Below are 15,599 nucleotides of genomic sequence, written 5' to 3' on the forward strand. Positions count from 1 at the left end.
CATCTATCTCCTTCACCCTGTCTGCTCCAGGTGCCCCTGACCCCCCACTCCAGCGGGGTCCTGTCCGGTCACCAGAATACAGGGCTGTCCCCATCTTCCCGCACGCGGTAGTACTCATGGCCTTCGGGCACAGCCTTGGCTAGGCCAAAGTCCCCGATTTTGACCAGCCTGTCGTTGTCCAGCAGCACGTTGCGGGCCGCCAGGTCTCGGTGCACGTAGTGCTGTGCGTGGAGGTAGGCCATGCCCTGGGGGAAGGGCGAGTCAGGGTCAGTGGCCCGGGGCAGAGCCGGAGGCGTGTGGGACCGGATGGGAAGGGGCTGCGTTGTTGGCGGGACTGCTGGGACCAGGCCAGTGCGGGCAGGGTGGCAGGTGGCAGCGGCAGAAGGGAGCAGGGCTGGCAGCAGGGGCGGGGACAGGTGAGCAGGCGGTGTGGGGCCATCGGGTCCGGGCCACGGAGGAGGGGGCCGGGCTCGTGGACCGGGGACCAGGGGGCCCACCTCACAGATCTGCTGCGCGAAGAGCAGCAGCTGCGCCAGCCCCACGCTGTGCCGGGGCAGGTAGTCTCGCAGGCTTCCCAGGGGCACATACTCCATGACCAGCTGCACCGACTTCTCTCCTGAAGCAAGGCAGGGGGGTGGCCCGTGCGGGCGACGGGCGACGGAGGGAGGGGCTGGGCACCGCCCGGTTCCCAGCGCCGAGGCTTCACCCTCCCCAACGCGGGGCCCTGACTGCCCACACTAGGTCCAGCCCTCAGGCGGGCCAGCCCATCCTAAAACCCCCCGGTGAGGGCGCCGCCGAGTCCCTCCCACCCACTGCGCCCCGCAGAGGGCCAAGATGGGAAGGAGGCAGTCCCGGGCCGCAGCCACCCCTGCCCGCGTTGGAGCCAGCGGCTCCAATCCGCCCCCCTCTCCCCGCGCCGCCGGCCCCGCCCACCTGGGTCCTCGCAGCAGCCCTTGTACTTGACAATGTGTTTGTGGTACAGCGTGCGCAGGATGTCGATCTCCCGCCGCCAGCTGGCGCGGAGCTGGGGGCCGCAGTCCGCCTTGAGGGCCTTCACGGCCACCATCTCGCCGGTGCCGTCGTTCGTGGGGTCGTAGCAGTACAGACTGACCTTGCCGAAATGGCCCTGGCCCGGGAACGGGCAGGCGGGTCAGCCCTGCTGGGGCTCCCCAGGCCCCACCCCCTGGCTGGGTGCCGTTGGAACACCCTAGGCCCCACCTCCTCCGTGGGGGCCGGGACTCGGACTCCCTTGAGGCGGGGCGGGGTCTTCTAGGCCAGGCCCCACCCACATTTCCAGAACTAACCTCAAGCCCGCCCCAGCCCCCTGAGCCCCTCACCTCGCCCAGATCTCGGATCTTTTTCAAATAGCGCTTGTGGAACACGGTGGGGTCTGACGCAGGTGAGTCAGGGTTCACAGCCAAGACGTCAGCAAGATCTAGAAGAGCCACGGTGGGTGTCACAGGGCTCCTGCCTCTTCCCCGACAGGCCCGCCCTCCGGCGCACAGAACGGGGGCCACCGCTCCCCCAGCATCCGATCTCAAATACAAGGAAACTTCTTTTTGCAACGGTTGGAAAATTCTACCTCGTGTCCAAAATGCAGACGTGGCTGCATCCTGGGACACCGGGACGGTCTCAGATAGGGTAAAGGGTGTTTCAAGATGAGAGAAAACGAAAGCCAGAAAGCTGCAAGGGCCCCATCTGTCCAAGGAAGCCGTGGTTCTCCCCACATAAACCATTAAGGCAAGCACAGGTGTCCGTACACCCGGAAGTGGGTCAGACACTCACACCTGACAGGGGTCACGGGGTAGAAACCTCAGGGGCCCGGGGCCAGCATCAGCAGGGATCCCAGCCATGGGGTGGGGCTCACTCTGGGGCTGCAGCTGAGTGAGGTCCCGCAGGATGGTGCGGAAGGAGGGCCGCTGGGCTGGTTCGTAGGTCAGGCACTGGCTGGTGAGGGTGGCCAGCTCCGGGCAGGAGGGCTGAGGAAGCTGGTGCTGCTTCTGGTAGAAGCACTCTTTCTGCCGGGAAGGGGACCCGCGGGAGTCAATAACCCCCGCCCATCCCCGGCCCCCAAACCCCTTGTCCAAAAGACAGTCAAGCCCCCAGAGCAGGCTGGGTCCTTGTTCCGTCATTCCCATTTTACAGATGATGCCGCTGCGGCTTGGTGGAGGGAAGCAGACTTGGACACCACTGCAGAGCCGGGGCTGAATCCCAAGTCCAGCGGACTCTGCAGAGCTCGGGAGCAGCGGGCAGGAGGCCCTTCCTGCCCTGCCTCCTCCTCACTCAGCCTCCAGGAAGCTCCAACCTGCAATCTGATGCCTCAGGGCCTTTGTACCTGCCATGACCTCTGCCTAGGTTGCACTTCCAAGCCGGGGTCGCTGTAACATTTCTCTACTTGGACTGAAACTTCCTCTGGGAAGCCTTGCCTGACCCCTCAGCTGGTTCAGGGGGGTCCTCTGGTCCTCCCTCACTCCCACAGCCTGGGGTTTCTCCCATGACGGCCTTGGTGGCTCTGCTTAAAACTGAAGCATGTCACTCACTTGCTGTGTGTCACAACAACCTGATGAGGTAGAGACTGTCAGCCCCAGCGGACGGACAACCAGACGGAACGCCAGAGAGATGAGGCCACGTATATATGTGAGGCCACATAGCCAGAGGGGAGGCAGCCCAGGACCCTGAACGTGCCCTCTAGAGTCCTTGGAGGTACCAGTCCCCCCCTGGGACATGGAGGGTTGAGGCAGTCTTCTATGGGAAGGGCCCAGAGATGCCCCAGACATACCTCGGAGGGGCCACGGCCCTGCAGAGGGGCCTCCCCATCGAAGCAGATCTCCAGGAGGGTGGCACCGAAGCCCCATTTATCGGCCGCAGTGGTCAGACTGTTGGCTCCGCCGGAGAGGCACTCAGGGGCTGTCCAGGGGATCCGCTCCACCCGCTCTGGGGGCCAGGGTCAGAGGTCAGTGAGGGTGGAAAAAGAGTTGGGGGTAAGCCTGTCCCTGAACCCAAGCCAGCCCGGGTCCTCACCCTCCCTGGAAAGGGCACCCAGGCCCACACCGGGGTCGCTCAGCTTGATGAAGGGGCTGGTGCCCTCCGTCAGCCCCAGCCGTGCCAGCAGGATGTTCCGGCCACACACATTGCCATGAGCCAGGCTCTTGTCTTCCTGTGGGGGGGATGAAAAGGGGGCGTGACCACTGGGGGGGCTGCTGTAGATGCTGCCCCCACTCCCATCCCATGTGGTCTCCACAGGGACAGCCTACGTGAAGAAAATAACCATGTTTAGACAACACAAAACAAAAACCCCATCATGGGGACCCAAGTACATACACCCAGTAGGTCCGTCCTGTCTTCCCAGAGCTGGTGGTCAAAGCTCGTGGTCAGGTCCAACTGCTGTCCTCCAACCATGCCAGGCACGGTCCTGCCCCAGGGCCTTTGCACTGGCTATTCCCTCTGCCTAGAATGCACTTCCTGAGGTGCCCGCACGGCTCCTTCCTCACCTCCGGGTCACCGTAGCATCTATTTAAAGCTCCATCTCTTCCCTCGCCTGTAGCAACTGCTTATCTCCACGCCTGCTGCTCTCCCACAGTGGTTACTGCTTTCTAAAATACTGTGTAAAGCAGTCATTTGTTTGCCCCTCCCAACTAAAATACCTGCTCTCTAAGGACAGAGACTTCGGTTTTGTTCTCTACTGTGTCCTTGGGGTCTAGGACAGAGCCTGGCACACAGAGGTGCTCTGGAAACTGGGGTGACTGGACCAGGAGAAGCTGGGACCCATGCCAAGAGAGAGTGACAGAGAAGCTGAGCTCAGGCCCCCCTGGGACATGGAGGGTTGAGGCAGTCTTCTCTCGGGGGAGAGCGGAGTCGCAGGGGTGTGTGAGCAGAAGAGACTCGTGGAAAGATCGCCTAGGGCCAGTGTGTACCTGACCGCTCCGGCGTGCCCCACCGACCCAGGCCCCGCCCACAGGCCACGCACCAGGTAGCTGAGGGCGCTGGCTAGCTGCTGGGCCACCGCCACCTTCCAGGCCACAGGCACGTGGCCCTTCTCCCGCCGCAGCCACACGTCCAGCGGCCCGTGCTCCACGTACTCTGCCACCATGATGTCTGCAAAGTCCCAGCCGCTGCACAGGCCGCCCACCTGCCTCCCCCTCCTGGGCACGGTGGGGGGCGGGACAGGGGGGGCTGGGACCGTGGGTGGGGAAGGCGCTGGGGCAGAGATGCCGGGGGCGGCCGACCAAGGACTGCGGCGGGAGGGGAGATGCAGGAGGGAGGGTAGGCCATGTGGGAGCAGGGTGAGGCAGAGGTGAATGCTGGCATTTCGGTCCGGGGTGGGGGCTGGGCAAAGCTGCCATGTAAGGGACAAAGGAGAGGGGACTGGGGACCCGGGGGGCGGGTGGAGACAAGTGGAGGCATGGAGCATGGGGCTGGGGCTTAAGGGATGAGAGGATCCCACGGGCTTGGGGTGCTCACGGGGTGTCGACCAGTGTTAGAAGGAAAGCAAGAGAGACAGACACGTGGGGTTGAGGATTTGGGGGCTACTGGCTGGACAAGGACTTCCAAGGCTCCTGCGGGGTAAGTGCAGGGGCAGATCTGGGAGGACCGGGGCGCCCCACAACGCTGGCACCCGCACGGTGGGGTCAGAGGGTAGACAGAGGCCGGGTGGCCGACGGAGCTAGGGCTCAGGTGCAGCCAGGCATCGAGGTGAAGCTAGGAATCAGGAGTGATCAAGGACTGCTGGGAAATAGTCCGCGGCTGGGGTACAGGTCGAAGGTCAAGTAGTCACAGATGGAGTTGTGTAGTCAGGGAGCCCAGTACAGGTCAAGGTGGAGCACAGAGTTAAGGGTAAGGAGGACACAGGCTTGAGGGTCAGGGTCCAACCCAGGGAGCGGGCATAGGCGGGGGGTGGCCTGCTGCCGGGGACGCGAGAGGGCACGCGGGGCTCACTCACTCTCGGAGCCATGCACGCAGATGCCGTGTACAAAGGCCAGGTGCACGTGGGAGACCTGGCTCATGAGGCTGGCTGTCTCGTAGAAGGCCTGTGGGGACAGGGCAGGTCAGGCAGCCACAGACCCGGACCCCCACACCCCTCCCCATGGCTCCCCCGGCTGGGCTCACTCACCAGGGCGATGTCGTGGTGACTGGGGTCCAGCACCTTGAGTACCACTCGGAGCTCTTGCCCGCAGTCCCCACTGGGCGTGGGGGGGTCCTCACTGTCGACCGTGCCCTCCTTGGGGCCTCTGCCCCCCACTCGTAAGATGCCCTCGTACACATTGGTCCTCGTGCCTTGGCCCAAGTGGGACAGCTGAGGGAACATGGCACGAGGCAGCTCCATGACCAGCACCCAGGGCCGCCCTCCCCAGCCCCCCACCCCCGCCCCCGGCCCCAGGGAGCTCCGACCACACGCACCTGGGTGATGTCATCCTGGCTGATCCGGTGGAAGCTGAGCTGGCTGAGGTTGGGCAGAGCGCTGCTGGCCCGAGGCCCCCGCATGATGATGAGGTTGGAGATCTCTGGGGGGTCAAGGTGCCGTCACGGAGGGCTGGCCTGGGTTGGGGATGGGGATCCCAACGCCCACCCTCACCCTGTCCAGGACCCCCGACATCGTTACCTCCGGGCCGTGGCAGGCAGCAGCGGCGCAGGGCGAAGCAGTCATCGCCAGCCCGCAGGCAGCAACCCTGCAGGGCGGCTCTCAGCTCCCGCACGCTGGGGAAGGACCGGTCCCAGCCCTCCAGCGTGAAGACCCCCGCCTGCAGCTCAATGGGGAATTTGCGCAGGTGCACGTGCTGTGTGCCTGGGGCCTGCGGAGGGGGCCGGGGGGCAGGGCGGTGAGCAGGGGTCCAGGCCGGGAGCGCATCCAGCCTCGGCCCAGGACCCCCGCCCCAGGCCCACTTGCTCTCGCTGTGCCACCGTGAGGATGAGGCGGTTGAGGTGGCTGGTGCTCCAGTGGATGAGGAAGAGGCCGTCCTCGGGCCGCAGCTTGGCCAGCACAAATGGCTCCCTGCGGGGGGACCAGGGGGCCGCGGTCAGGGAATCCGGGGGCGACCGTGGGGCACATGCCAGGCAACAGGGATACAGAGAATCTGCCCGTAGGGGAGCACTCCCGGCTGGGACAAATGTCGGCACTTCTGTGGGGACGCGGAGTCTGAGTGCGTCCAGAAACACCCACGGGATGAAAGAGGTAGTGGACAGGGACACGCGTGCGGGGCGACAGTCAGGCAGCACCTCCGACACGGTAACACGTGCGCAGAGACAGGAGACCGCGATCAGACAGCGGAAGGCACGTGGCCAGCCAGCCACTCGGACACACGGTGGGTAGCCTGCCACACACGCACAGACGGTACCAATCGCAGACACAGCCGCCCGGCCCCTGTGGCAGGGGGCATAAGGGGCCGCGACATCCCAGACCCAGAGGGCACGACCGCCAAGAACACAGATGGGCAGGACCCGTGACGCTGCCACCGGGGCCCAGACACACCACACCCCCTCCCCCCACGCTGGGGCTCCCATTCTGTTGCTGACCCAACGTCCACGTCTCCCAGAACTCCCGTGTGGAAACCTACCCCCAGCGCGACGGCTCGAGGAAGCAGAGCCTCTGGGGGCTGAGTAGGTCACGAGGGTGGAAAGCCCACGGATAGGATTTGTGCCCTTTACAAAAAGGACCGGAGAGAGCGTCCCGCCCCTTCCCCCATGTGAGGACCCAGCCGGAAGCTGGCTGTCTGCACCGGCGCGGGAGGCTCTCCCAAAAACACTGGACCTGCCCGCACCTTGAACTTAGACTTCCAGCCTCCAGAACTGTGAGAAATTGATGTCCGCTGTTTTGGCATCACCCGGTCACCGGGACCGTTACAGCCGCCTGAACACACGAGGATGCCCGTGGATGGGGCCCAGAGACCCCCGTCAGGTGACGCACACCAGGCGGTGACCTTGTGCCACTGCGACCCTCAAGAGGCAAAATGGCCCCTCCACCCTCCTCCAGTGTAGAGAGGAGGTTCCCAGGGGTCAGACCTCTTAAGACACCTTAACGGCCAGTCCCGCTGTCACAGGTAGGCCGGGGGACAGCCTTGTACAGGTATGATGACCACATGAGCTCAGAGTCACAGTCCCCGACACAGCAGCACGCAGGACGGCCACATGCATGTCTGAGGATCCCTGACGCCCGGACACTGCACAGTTTCCACCCCGCGGGTCTGTAGAGAACCGCAGGGACCGCCAGTGACCAGGACAGACACACGCCTGCAGGGATGTGAATGCTCAGGCGCACGTGGGAATGGCCACGGACGTCTGCGCAACGCACGGCTCCATGAAAATCACCAGCCCATCGCGCGCAACACCAGGCAATGACGACTGGGCCGGCGATCATGCAGCACGGCCGCGCCGGGCGGGCTGTTCGACCTGCAGACGTGCGCGGTGACAGTCCCAAACCCGGGTCCCTTGTGCCACATGTCCACACCACTGCAGGCGCCCCTCTCCCCTACACCGCTGGCGTGCCCAATCTGCATGCACGTGCGCGCACATGGGTGAACACATGTGCACGAACATGAACGCAAAGACATGAATACGCACAAACACGCACATGCCTCATTCAAGCCTGGCCATGAGCTCCACGCAGCCACCACCTGGCTGTGTCACTCACGTGCCCTTCCCCCTCCTGCCGGCTCCGCCCGCCCCTCCCCCACTCCCTCCGCTCCTCCCCCAGCACACTCACAGCAGGGGTCCGTGGATACCATCCTGGATGCTCATCAGCAGCCGTGGCGGAGCCACCTCGCGGCACAGGTAGTGGCTGGAGTCGGCGGTCAGGCGGAAATAGCCATCCACCAGTGACACCAAGGACAGGGCCATGGCCCGGGAAGGCAGGATCAGCTCCTGCAGGCCAAGGGCGGGGCGGGGTGGGGACGGGACATCAGGCAGGAATCCAGCCCAGAGGAGCCCCCACCCCTGCCAGGCCCCCCCCCCCCGCCCTGGGCCCCACCAGGCTCTTGTTGTCCTGACAGTGGATGCTGACGAGGCGTTCCTTCAGCACCACGTGGGTGATGTCCTGGAAGTCACAGAAGTGGGTCCACAGCGCTTCCTGAGGCCTGTCTGCTGGCTGGTCGCCCGCTGCTGGGGCCTTGGTTCTCTTCCCAAATGCGCCAGCACGGGGACTGCTGCTGCTGCCATCGCCGCTGGGACCCTGGAAAGCCAGCACGCGGGACAGGTGCGTGATGCAGGTCTCCCGTACCTTCTCCCCGCGGAGAAGTGGGAGCTGGAGGGTCCGGGGACGCTCCTGAGGCAGCCGCACTCGAGTCTGTGTCACAGACAGGATGATGGGGACCCTCCCCCTAGAGAGCCGCACGCCAGAGGCCAGAACCTCAGGGAGGAAGACAGGAAGAGCCAGGCCCTCTCACCCCCAAATACCAGACAGGGGGTCCTCAGAGGTCCCCAGGGGGGAGACACAGACAGAGGACACGCCCCCAAAAAACCACACCTGGGGCAAACAGACATATCCCAGAGCCACGCGGGGAAAGGGCTCCCTGCAGCCACCCTCAGAGGCCAAGGCTAAGGCTGAGCAGGAGCCCCAGCCCCAGCCCGACCTGGACCGCTAGACGGAAGAGGCACCCTGCTCACCTCTGCCCGCACCGGCCGCCACTGGATGCCTCCTGGGCCCGTCACCAGCACCTCATGAGTGGGGGGCCCGGTGGCCAACTCCGGCCCAGGCTCTGGGGGAGCCTGCCCGGCGTCCCGGAGGTAGTAGGGCTCCCCCACGGCCTGGGCCAGTAGCTCCAGGTGGCACACGGGCAGGCGCTCCGTGCCGAAGCGGGGTGCCAGCTGCTCGAGCGTGGCCAGGTACTTGACCATGATGACCTGCTGCGAGACGTGGCCCGGCTGGAAGGCCCGCACGAACCTGCGGAAGATGTTCCGCAGGCGCAGTCGGGTCAGCGCGTTGTGCCGCCGGATCTGCAGCCGGAAGGAGCGTGGGATGCAGTCCTTGAAGCTGGGGGGGCGACCAGGAAGGGCTGGTCAGGAGTCCGGGGTTGCCGGCCATGCTGGTCCTCATATTCCAAGTTCAGATCCCCAAGAAACAGGCCTTTGCTGCCTCCTGCCTCTGGGCCTTTGTATATGCTTTTCCCTCAGCCTGGAATGCTCTGCCAACGTATTCCACATCAGGATAAAGCTGACTCAACCTTCAGGTCTTAGCAGAAATGTCACCCCTCCGCCCCGGGGAAGCATTCTCTGCCGTCCAGGCTAGAGAGGGTATATCCTCTGGGTTTCCCAGCACTGCGGACTTTACTGTCCCAGCCGGAGTCTTCCAGAGTGATAATACAACAGGGACAGAAAGATATGTGCTTTAAGAGGGACTACCCGTCCTCCAAGAGCCGTGTCTCCCACTGCCTCCTCCAGGCAGTCTACCCTGATTACCGGGGCCCTCACAGCAACGGCCGTGCCCACAGCTGGCTCCCAGCTCCCTACACTCCTGGGTCCGTCCTTCCCTAGAATCCTGAGGAATTCTCCAAGCTCGCTCTGCTCCAGCCACACATCCTCCAATGCATCAGGCGGGCCTCAGGATCTTTGCACCGGCCTCTTTGTCCTCTAAACAGAGAGGTATCTGTCCTCTCTGTCTAGAATGCTCTCCCAGACACACGCAAGCCTCCTGCCTTCACTTCCTTCGCACCTTAGAATTTGAATGCTACGTTCTCTGAGGGAGTCCCGGACCCTCCAAGCTGAAATCCTACACCCCTCCCTCTCGCTCCCCTTTTTCCTCCTCTCCTGCTGAATTTCCCCCTCGGCATGTATCACTGTCGAAAAACACTGGACCTCCCCCTTCTGTATTTTGTTTACTGACGCCTCCTTCACCAGACGTGCGCTCAGGAGGGCAGTGACCGCTGTCTGGCTTCGTTACTTCTGCGGCCTCAACACCCAGAACGACCACAGCAGGTATGCAGCAGGTGCTAGATAAGGGCCGAATGAGCACAGGGCAGTCGGCGAGGTCTCTTGTGGCTCCCAGATACCCGTCCCCGCCCCATTCCCAGACACCTGATCTTCTTGGCCACCTTCTCCAGGGGGACGCCACGGCGCAGGGCCAGCTGGGACAGGTGCAGAAAGGCCATGCCCAGACTCTCGTTCTTAAAATGGTGGATCTCCTCCTCGCTGGACAGCTCCCACAGAGGTGCGACGTCATTCACAAACTCATGCTTGCCCTGGGGGTTGGGGCGGGAGGGTGGGGGGACAGATTGGGCAGAAAGGGAGGCATGAGAGCCTGTTTACTCCCCAGCTTCTGTCCACTCTGGGGATGGGAGGGGAACCCCTGTTTTCGGGAAAGGCCAAATACACAGCACGCGTGCCTCCTCTGTCCAACCTTGGCCTGCGGCAGACAGCACGAATTGACCACAGCCCCCTTTCCCGGACAGTCCTGTGTCCCAGAACCCTTCGGTCCAGGCAGCCAAAGGATCCCAGGTGGCATGAGTTGAAATCCATTAGCCTTAGTGAATTGGGGCGAGGTGGGGGGGGGTCCTCAATGGCACCAACGTCCCTCACGAACAGTCCCACCTCCCTGGCCCTACATGCACCTGCTCAAAGAGGTACTCAAAGGAGGCCGGGTCCAGGAGCTGCATGCCCTGCTCCGCCTGTTCGGAGGAAGACTTGGGCCCTGGGGGCCCACAGCGGTACACGGCCGGCTCCTTGGGGTTTGTGCCATGCCAGTTCCGGAAATAAAACCTGCAAGACAGGACAGAGAAGTCGCAGCTGGGACCTAGCATGGACTCAGATACAGCCCCAGGAAGGTGGGTGCGGGGGAGCAAGGGGACAGAACCAAAGGGGACAAGACTCCCAAGGGTCCGTCACCCACCTCATGCGGAAGTACAGTGTCAGGCTCATGTCTCTGGGCATCTCCAAGACATGGTTTGGGGGCAGCCAGACCTGGGCCTCGGCATCGAAGAGAGCGAAGAGATTGAGGCAGGACGGAGTGATACCTTGAACAGGGGACACAGAGGGTCAGGAGCCAGCAACTGCTGCCAGCTGCTTTGTGGACCGCCACACCTGATGTTTCCCATCACAGGCCCTCCCTCCCGGGGCCTCCTTCTGCCCACGGAGGACAATGCAACATGGTGACCGAGCTGTGGCTTCAGAGACTACATTTCCCATCCTCCTTTGCAGCTGGGATGGGGCCACCGGACCAGTTTCTGGCCAATGGGATGCTGGCGAAAGGGATCTGCAGATTTCCAGGCCTGGAAATAAACTCTTAGCATCTCCTCTGGCTCAGGGATGTTAGAGACCCCTTGTGCCAAAGCTCCGAGACAGACGCGAATCATCTGACCTGCACTGGATTTTAGGTAAACCTTCATTGTCTTGACCCAGGGAAATTGGGGGGGGGGGGGGCTGCTTGTTACTGCAGCAAAAACCTACCCTTGACCGAGCAGCCCAACTCTACAAACTGCTGGCACGCTGCCTGGTCTCCGAGCTCCAGCCCTGCAGGAATACCAACTACCTCCCATATGTCTCCTCCTGGACATGCAGCCCCCTTAGATGTGCCATGGTCCAAAGGGACCTCGTGCCAGGTCCCCAAACCTGCCTCTTTTCTGGCCGGTTCTTTCAAGCTAGGACTTGGTCCTTGTCCTCAACTTTGCCCGCAATCCATATCAGATGGGTCACAAGACCTGCTCTTTCCATATCCTCCATCTCTGGGATCCTTCAGATCCAAAGCCCAGCCCTAACCCCAGCCTCCAGACTCACTGCCATTCCCTACACTGGCCACCCCAGGCATCCTTTTATACACATCGCTTGAAACTGTTATCTAAGACAATCTGTTCAGAGTAATTTATCACCACCGAAGTACAGCCACAAGACATAAAACTTGCCTCTACCTACATCCACCTCTTCTCCCCAAGAGTTAAACACACTCCTGGGACGCCTGGGTGGCTCAGTCGGTTAAGCCGCTGCCTTCGGCTCAGTTAATGATCCCAGGGTTCTGGGATTGAGTTCTGCATCGGGCTCCTTGCTCAACGGGGAGCCTGCTTCTCTCTCTGCCTCTGCCTGCCTCTCTGCCTGCTTGTGTGCTCTCTCTCCCTGACAAATAAATAAATAAAATCTTAAAAAAAAAAAAAAAAGTTAACCACACTCCTGAACTAGAGTTTATCATTCCCATATCGTCTATGACCTCGTCTCAAATGTTATAAACTCTAAATGCAGTATCACACTATAGGTGTCCTTCTACAATTTACTTCTTCACATTACAACAGGTTTTTTTGTTTTGTTTTTTTTTAAGATTTTATTTATTTATTCATGAGAGAGAGAGAGGCAGAGGCAGAGAAAGAAGCAGGCTCCCCAAGGAGCAGGGAGCCCGAAGAAGGACTCGATCCCAGGACCCCGGAATCATGACCCAAGCCAAAGGTAGATGCTTAACCATCTGAACCACCCAGGCACCCAATCACAACAGGTTTTTGTTTTTGTTTTTGTTTTAAAGATGTTATTTATTTATTTGACAGACAGAGATCACAAGCAGGCAGAGAGACAGGCAGAGAGAGAGGAGGAAGCAGACTCCCTGCTGAGCAGAGAGCCCAATTTGGGGCAGGATCCCAAGACCCCAAGATCATGACCTAAGCCGAAGGCAGAGGCTTTAACCTCTGTTAAACCCTCTGTTTTAAAACCTTACACATGGGGCACCTGGGTGGCTCAGTGGGTTAAAGCCTCTGCCTTCAGCTCAGGTCATGATCTCAGGGTCCTGGGACTGTGCCCCACATCAGGCTCTCTGCTCAGCAAGGAGCCTGCCTCCCCTTCTCTCTCTGCCTGCCTCTCTGCCTGCTTGTGATCTCTGTCAAATACATAAATAAAATCTTTAAAAAAAAAAAACAAAAAAACCTCACACATGAGGGGTGCCTGGCTAGTTCAGTCGGTAGAACGTGTGACTCTTGATCTTGGGGTCACAAGTTCAAGCCCCATGTTGAGTGTAGAGATTACTTTAAAAAAATAAATTAAAGGGGTGCCTGGGTGGCTCAGTGGGTTAAAGCCTCTGCCTTCGGCTTGGGTCATGATCTCAGGGTCCTGGGATCGAGCCCCGCATCGGGCTCTCTGCTCGGCAGGGAGCCTGCTTCCCCCCTTCTCTCTGCCTGCCTCTCTGCCTACTTGTGATCTCTGTCTGTCAAATAAATAAGTAAAATCTAAAAAAAAAGAAAAAAGTCACATACCCTGCCAACCAAGCCAGCCAGGCGCTCCTCTCCTGAATTTTTTTTTAAAGATTTTTTTTTTTAATTTATTTATTTGTCAGACAGAGATGACAAGTAGGCAGAGAGGCAGGCAGAGAGAGAAAGAAGCAGGCTCCCTGTCGAGCAGAGAGCTCGACGTGGGACTCTATCCCAGGACCCCGGGATCATGACCCGAGCCGAAGGCAGAGGCTTTAACTCACTGAGCCACCCAGGCGTCCTCTTCTCCTGAATTTTTTTTTTAATTTTTTTTTTTTAAGATTTATTTATTGGACAGAGAGAGATCACAAGTAGGCAGAGAGGCAGGCAGAGAGAGGGAGGGGGAAGCAGGCTCCCCGTTGAGCAGAGAGCCCGACGCGGGACTCTATTCCAGGACTCCGGGATCATGATCCGAGCCGAAGGCAGAGGCTTAACCCACTGAGCCACCCAGGCGCCCCCTCTCCTGAATTTTTCATTTTTCTCCATCATCTACCTCTATTCTCCCACAGTTGTTTTTTTTTTTTTTTTAAGATTTTATTTATTTCTTTGAGAGAGAGAGAAAGAGAGCAAATGAGCATAAGTGGGGTGGGGGGAGAGGGAGAAGCTAACTCCCCCCTGAGCAGGGAGCCTGGTGCGGGGCTTGATCTCGGGACCCCAAGATTGTGAGCTGAGCCGAAGGCAGGCGCTTAACTGACTGATCCATCCAGGCGCCCCTCCCACACGGTTTCCTTATTCATTGTGTTTCTTGCTGATTTTCCTATCGGAATATCAGCTCTAAAAAGACAGTGATTTGGGGCTGGCACAATGTTGTTGCTCACTCAGTGTCTGCTGAATGAACCGGCAGACGGGCAGACGGACGGACCGACGGACAGACGGATGGGCCCAGCTACCTTGAGCACCCCCACCCCTGCCACAGGGCTGATGCCCCAGACTCACCGATTTTTTGTGCAATGTGGATGCAGACCTCCTCTGCGGTCAGTGTGGCCTCGCTGAAGGTGACCCAGGGGTCCCCGCCGCCAGGGCCAGCCCAGTGCAGAAGGACCTTCAGGCCTCCCCTGGTGGCCATGGGCTGAGCTCCAATACCATCAGTTCTGCTGTCCCTGGTGGTGGCACCCCAATGGCACAGAGACATGCTTTTGACAGCTGGCTTGGCTAGAAAGAGATAGGCCATCAGCCCCCAAACATTAGGCCTGACGGGAAAATTCTAGAACCCCCTCACTGTGTGACTTTAGGCATCCAATTCCCCTCCCTGAGCCCGTTTCTACATCTGTTTGATGGAGTTGGGGCACACGGCCACACCTGTTGCTCTGCCATGAACAACAAACCCCTTTATTGGACAAACTTGCATCAATATAAAAACCTGCTTTAGCACCCCCCCTTCCCCAAATCCCAGGCAGGCAGGTCAGACCGACCAGGGGACGAATCTTGGCTCTTTCCGTGTCAACTCACACAAGTCACTTAGCCACATCGGGCCTCAGTTTTCCCATCGGAAAATGAAGATGCGGAGAGCATTGCCATGAAAAGAAGGTTGTGAGATCCCCACAGCACCTAGCCCTTAATGCAGGCGTGAAAAAATAACAAAATATGACAAAAACAAAAATAAAATCATTATTATCGATTTCATCGTCCTGATCATCTTTCTCTTGCAGGCCAAGATTCATGCGTCCCAGACCTACCCGCACGAGTGACCCGAGGCCCTGCCGACTCCCCCGAGCCTAGGAGGGGTTGTGTTTCCAGTCGCCCCTCAGTCCAGCTGGGGGACTCCTCAGAGCCAGGCCCAGGGTCAGGCCGCCCAGTCCTCCAGTTTAAGATAAACAGTGACGGGAAGAGAGAGTGTCGTCGTAGCACAATGTCAGATTGCTCGGCAATCAGCTCCTCTCTGGGCCCGTTTCCTCGTCTGGAAAAGGGGCACAGAGCAGTCTTTCCCCCGAAGCGGTGCCGGGAGGATTCAGTGAGATGCGGGAGGGGAAGCGCTCAGCTCAGTGTGCGTCCGGACTTGGTAAATGTTCGCTGTTACTCTATGTTAACGTTTGAGAAAATACGGATGGGGTTTCGGGGGGTGCCCATGTCCTTCGTCCTCGTCCCCACTGAGTGCAGACCAGCTTTGCAGATGCGGTAGGAGTGACGTCTGCACCCAGGAGACCCGCACCGCCCCCCAACACACCCCCCAAAACCTCGCTGCCGGGGCAGGAGCCGCGAAGCGCACCCACCAGGCACCGACCGGTCACGAGGCAGCGGGTGTTTCCGTCCACCCTTCGCCACGCGCAGCGTCCCGCCGCGCCTCCCACCGCACCTCCCGCCGGCCGCTGCCCTCCAGGGGACCTCCCGGAGGTTCCAGGCTCACCCTTTCCCCTCGGACTCTGGCTCGAACCCGGGACCCCGCCCCGCACCGCGGGCAGCCACCGCCAAATCTCCGCCGAGACGCCGCCTCCCATTGGCCGCCTGAAATGGGCATAT

At 60.5% G+C, this 15,599-nt stretch overlaps 1 protein-coding gene across 10 annotated transcripts in view; it reads right to left on the reverse strand.

Moving 5' to 3' along the window:
* The window catches only part of TYK2 (tyrosine kinase 2), an 18,086-nt gene extending 2,518 nt beyond the window's left edge, over positions 1-15,568 (reverse strand). The window contains exons 1-23 of one of the 10 annotated variants that reach the window (XM_045991179.1): positions 15,487-15,568; positions 14,819-15,039; positions 14,592-14,696; positions 14,079-14,294; positions 10,814-10,937; positions 10,536-10,683; positions 10,003-10,166; positions 8,596-8,962; positions 7,961-8,161; positions 7,697-7,854; positions 5,881-5,989; positions 5,600-5,789; positions 5,398-5,501; positions 5,111-5,293; positions 4,940-5,027; positions 3,968-4,095; positions 3,022-3,157; positions 2,780-2,934; positions 1,868-2,018; positions 1,338-1,435; positions 934-1,126; positions 498-616; positions 73-245 (exon numbers count right to left, since the gene is read on the reverse strand). In XM_045991179.1, the coding sequence (XP_045847135.1) occupies positions 73-245; positions 498-616; positions 934-1,126; positions 1,338-1,435; positions 1,868-2,018; positions 2,780-2,934; positions 3,022-3,157; positions 3,968-4,095; positions 4,940-5,027; positions 5,111-5,293; positions 5,398-5,501; positions 5,600-5,789; positions 5,881-5,989; positions 7,697-7,854; positions 7,961-8,161; positions 8,596-8,962; positions 10,003-10,166; positions 10,536-10,683; positions 10,814-10,937; positions 14,079-14,294; positions 14,592-14,610 (3,224 nt within the window). In that variant the 5' untranslated portion in view covers positions 14,611-14,696; positions 14,819-15,039; positions 15,487-15,568. Of the gene's footprint in view, positions 1-72; positions 246-497; positions 617-933; positions 1,127-1,337; positions 1,436-1,867; positions 2,019-2,779; positions 2,935-3,021; positions 3,158-3,967; positions 4,096-4,939; positions 5,028-5,110; positions 5,294-5,397; positions 5,502-5,599; positions 5,790-5,880; positions 5,990-7,696; positions 7,855-7,960; positions 8,162-8,595; positions 8,963-10,002; positions 10,167-10,535; positions 10,684-10,813; positions 10,938-14,078; positions 14,295-14,554; positions 14,697-14,818; positions 15,307-15,352 lie in introns of those variants that run through there. The other 9 variants (XM_045991177.1, XM_045991178.1, XM_045991180.1 and 6 more) reach the window with 9 other exon arrangements.
* Positions 15,569-15,599: the final 31 nt, after the last annotated feature.

The sequence above is a fragment of the Meles meles genome, chromosome 20 (genome assembly GCF_922984935.1).
Source record: "Meles meles chromosome 20, mMelMel3.1 paternal haplotype, whole genome shotgun sequence".
In the NCBI taxonomy this organism is placed as follows: Eukaryota; Metazoa; Chordata; class Mammalia; order Carnivora; family Mustelidae; genus Meles; species Meles meles.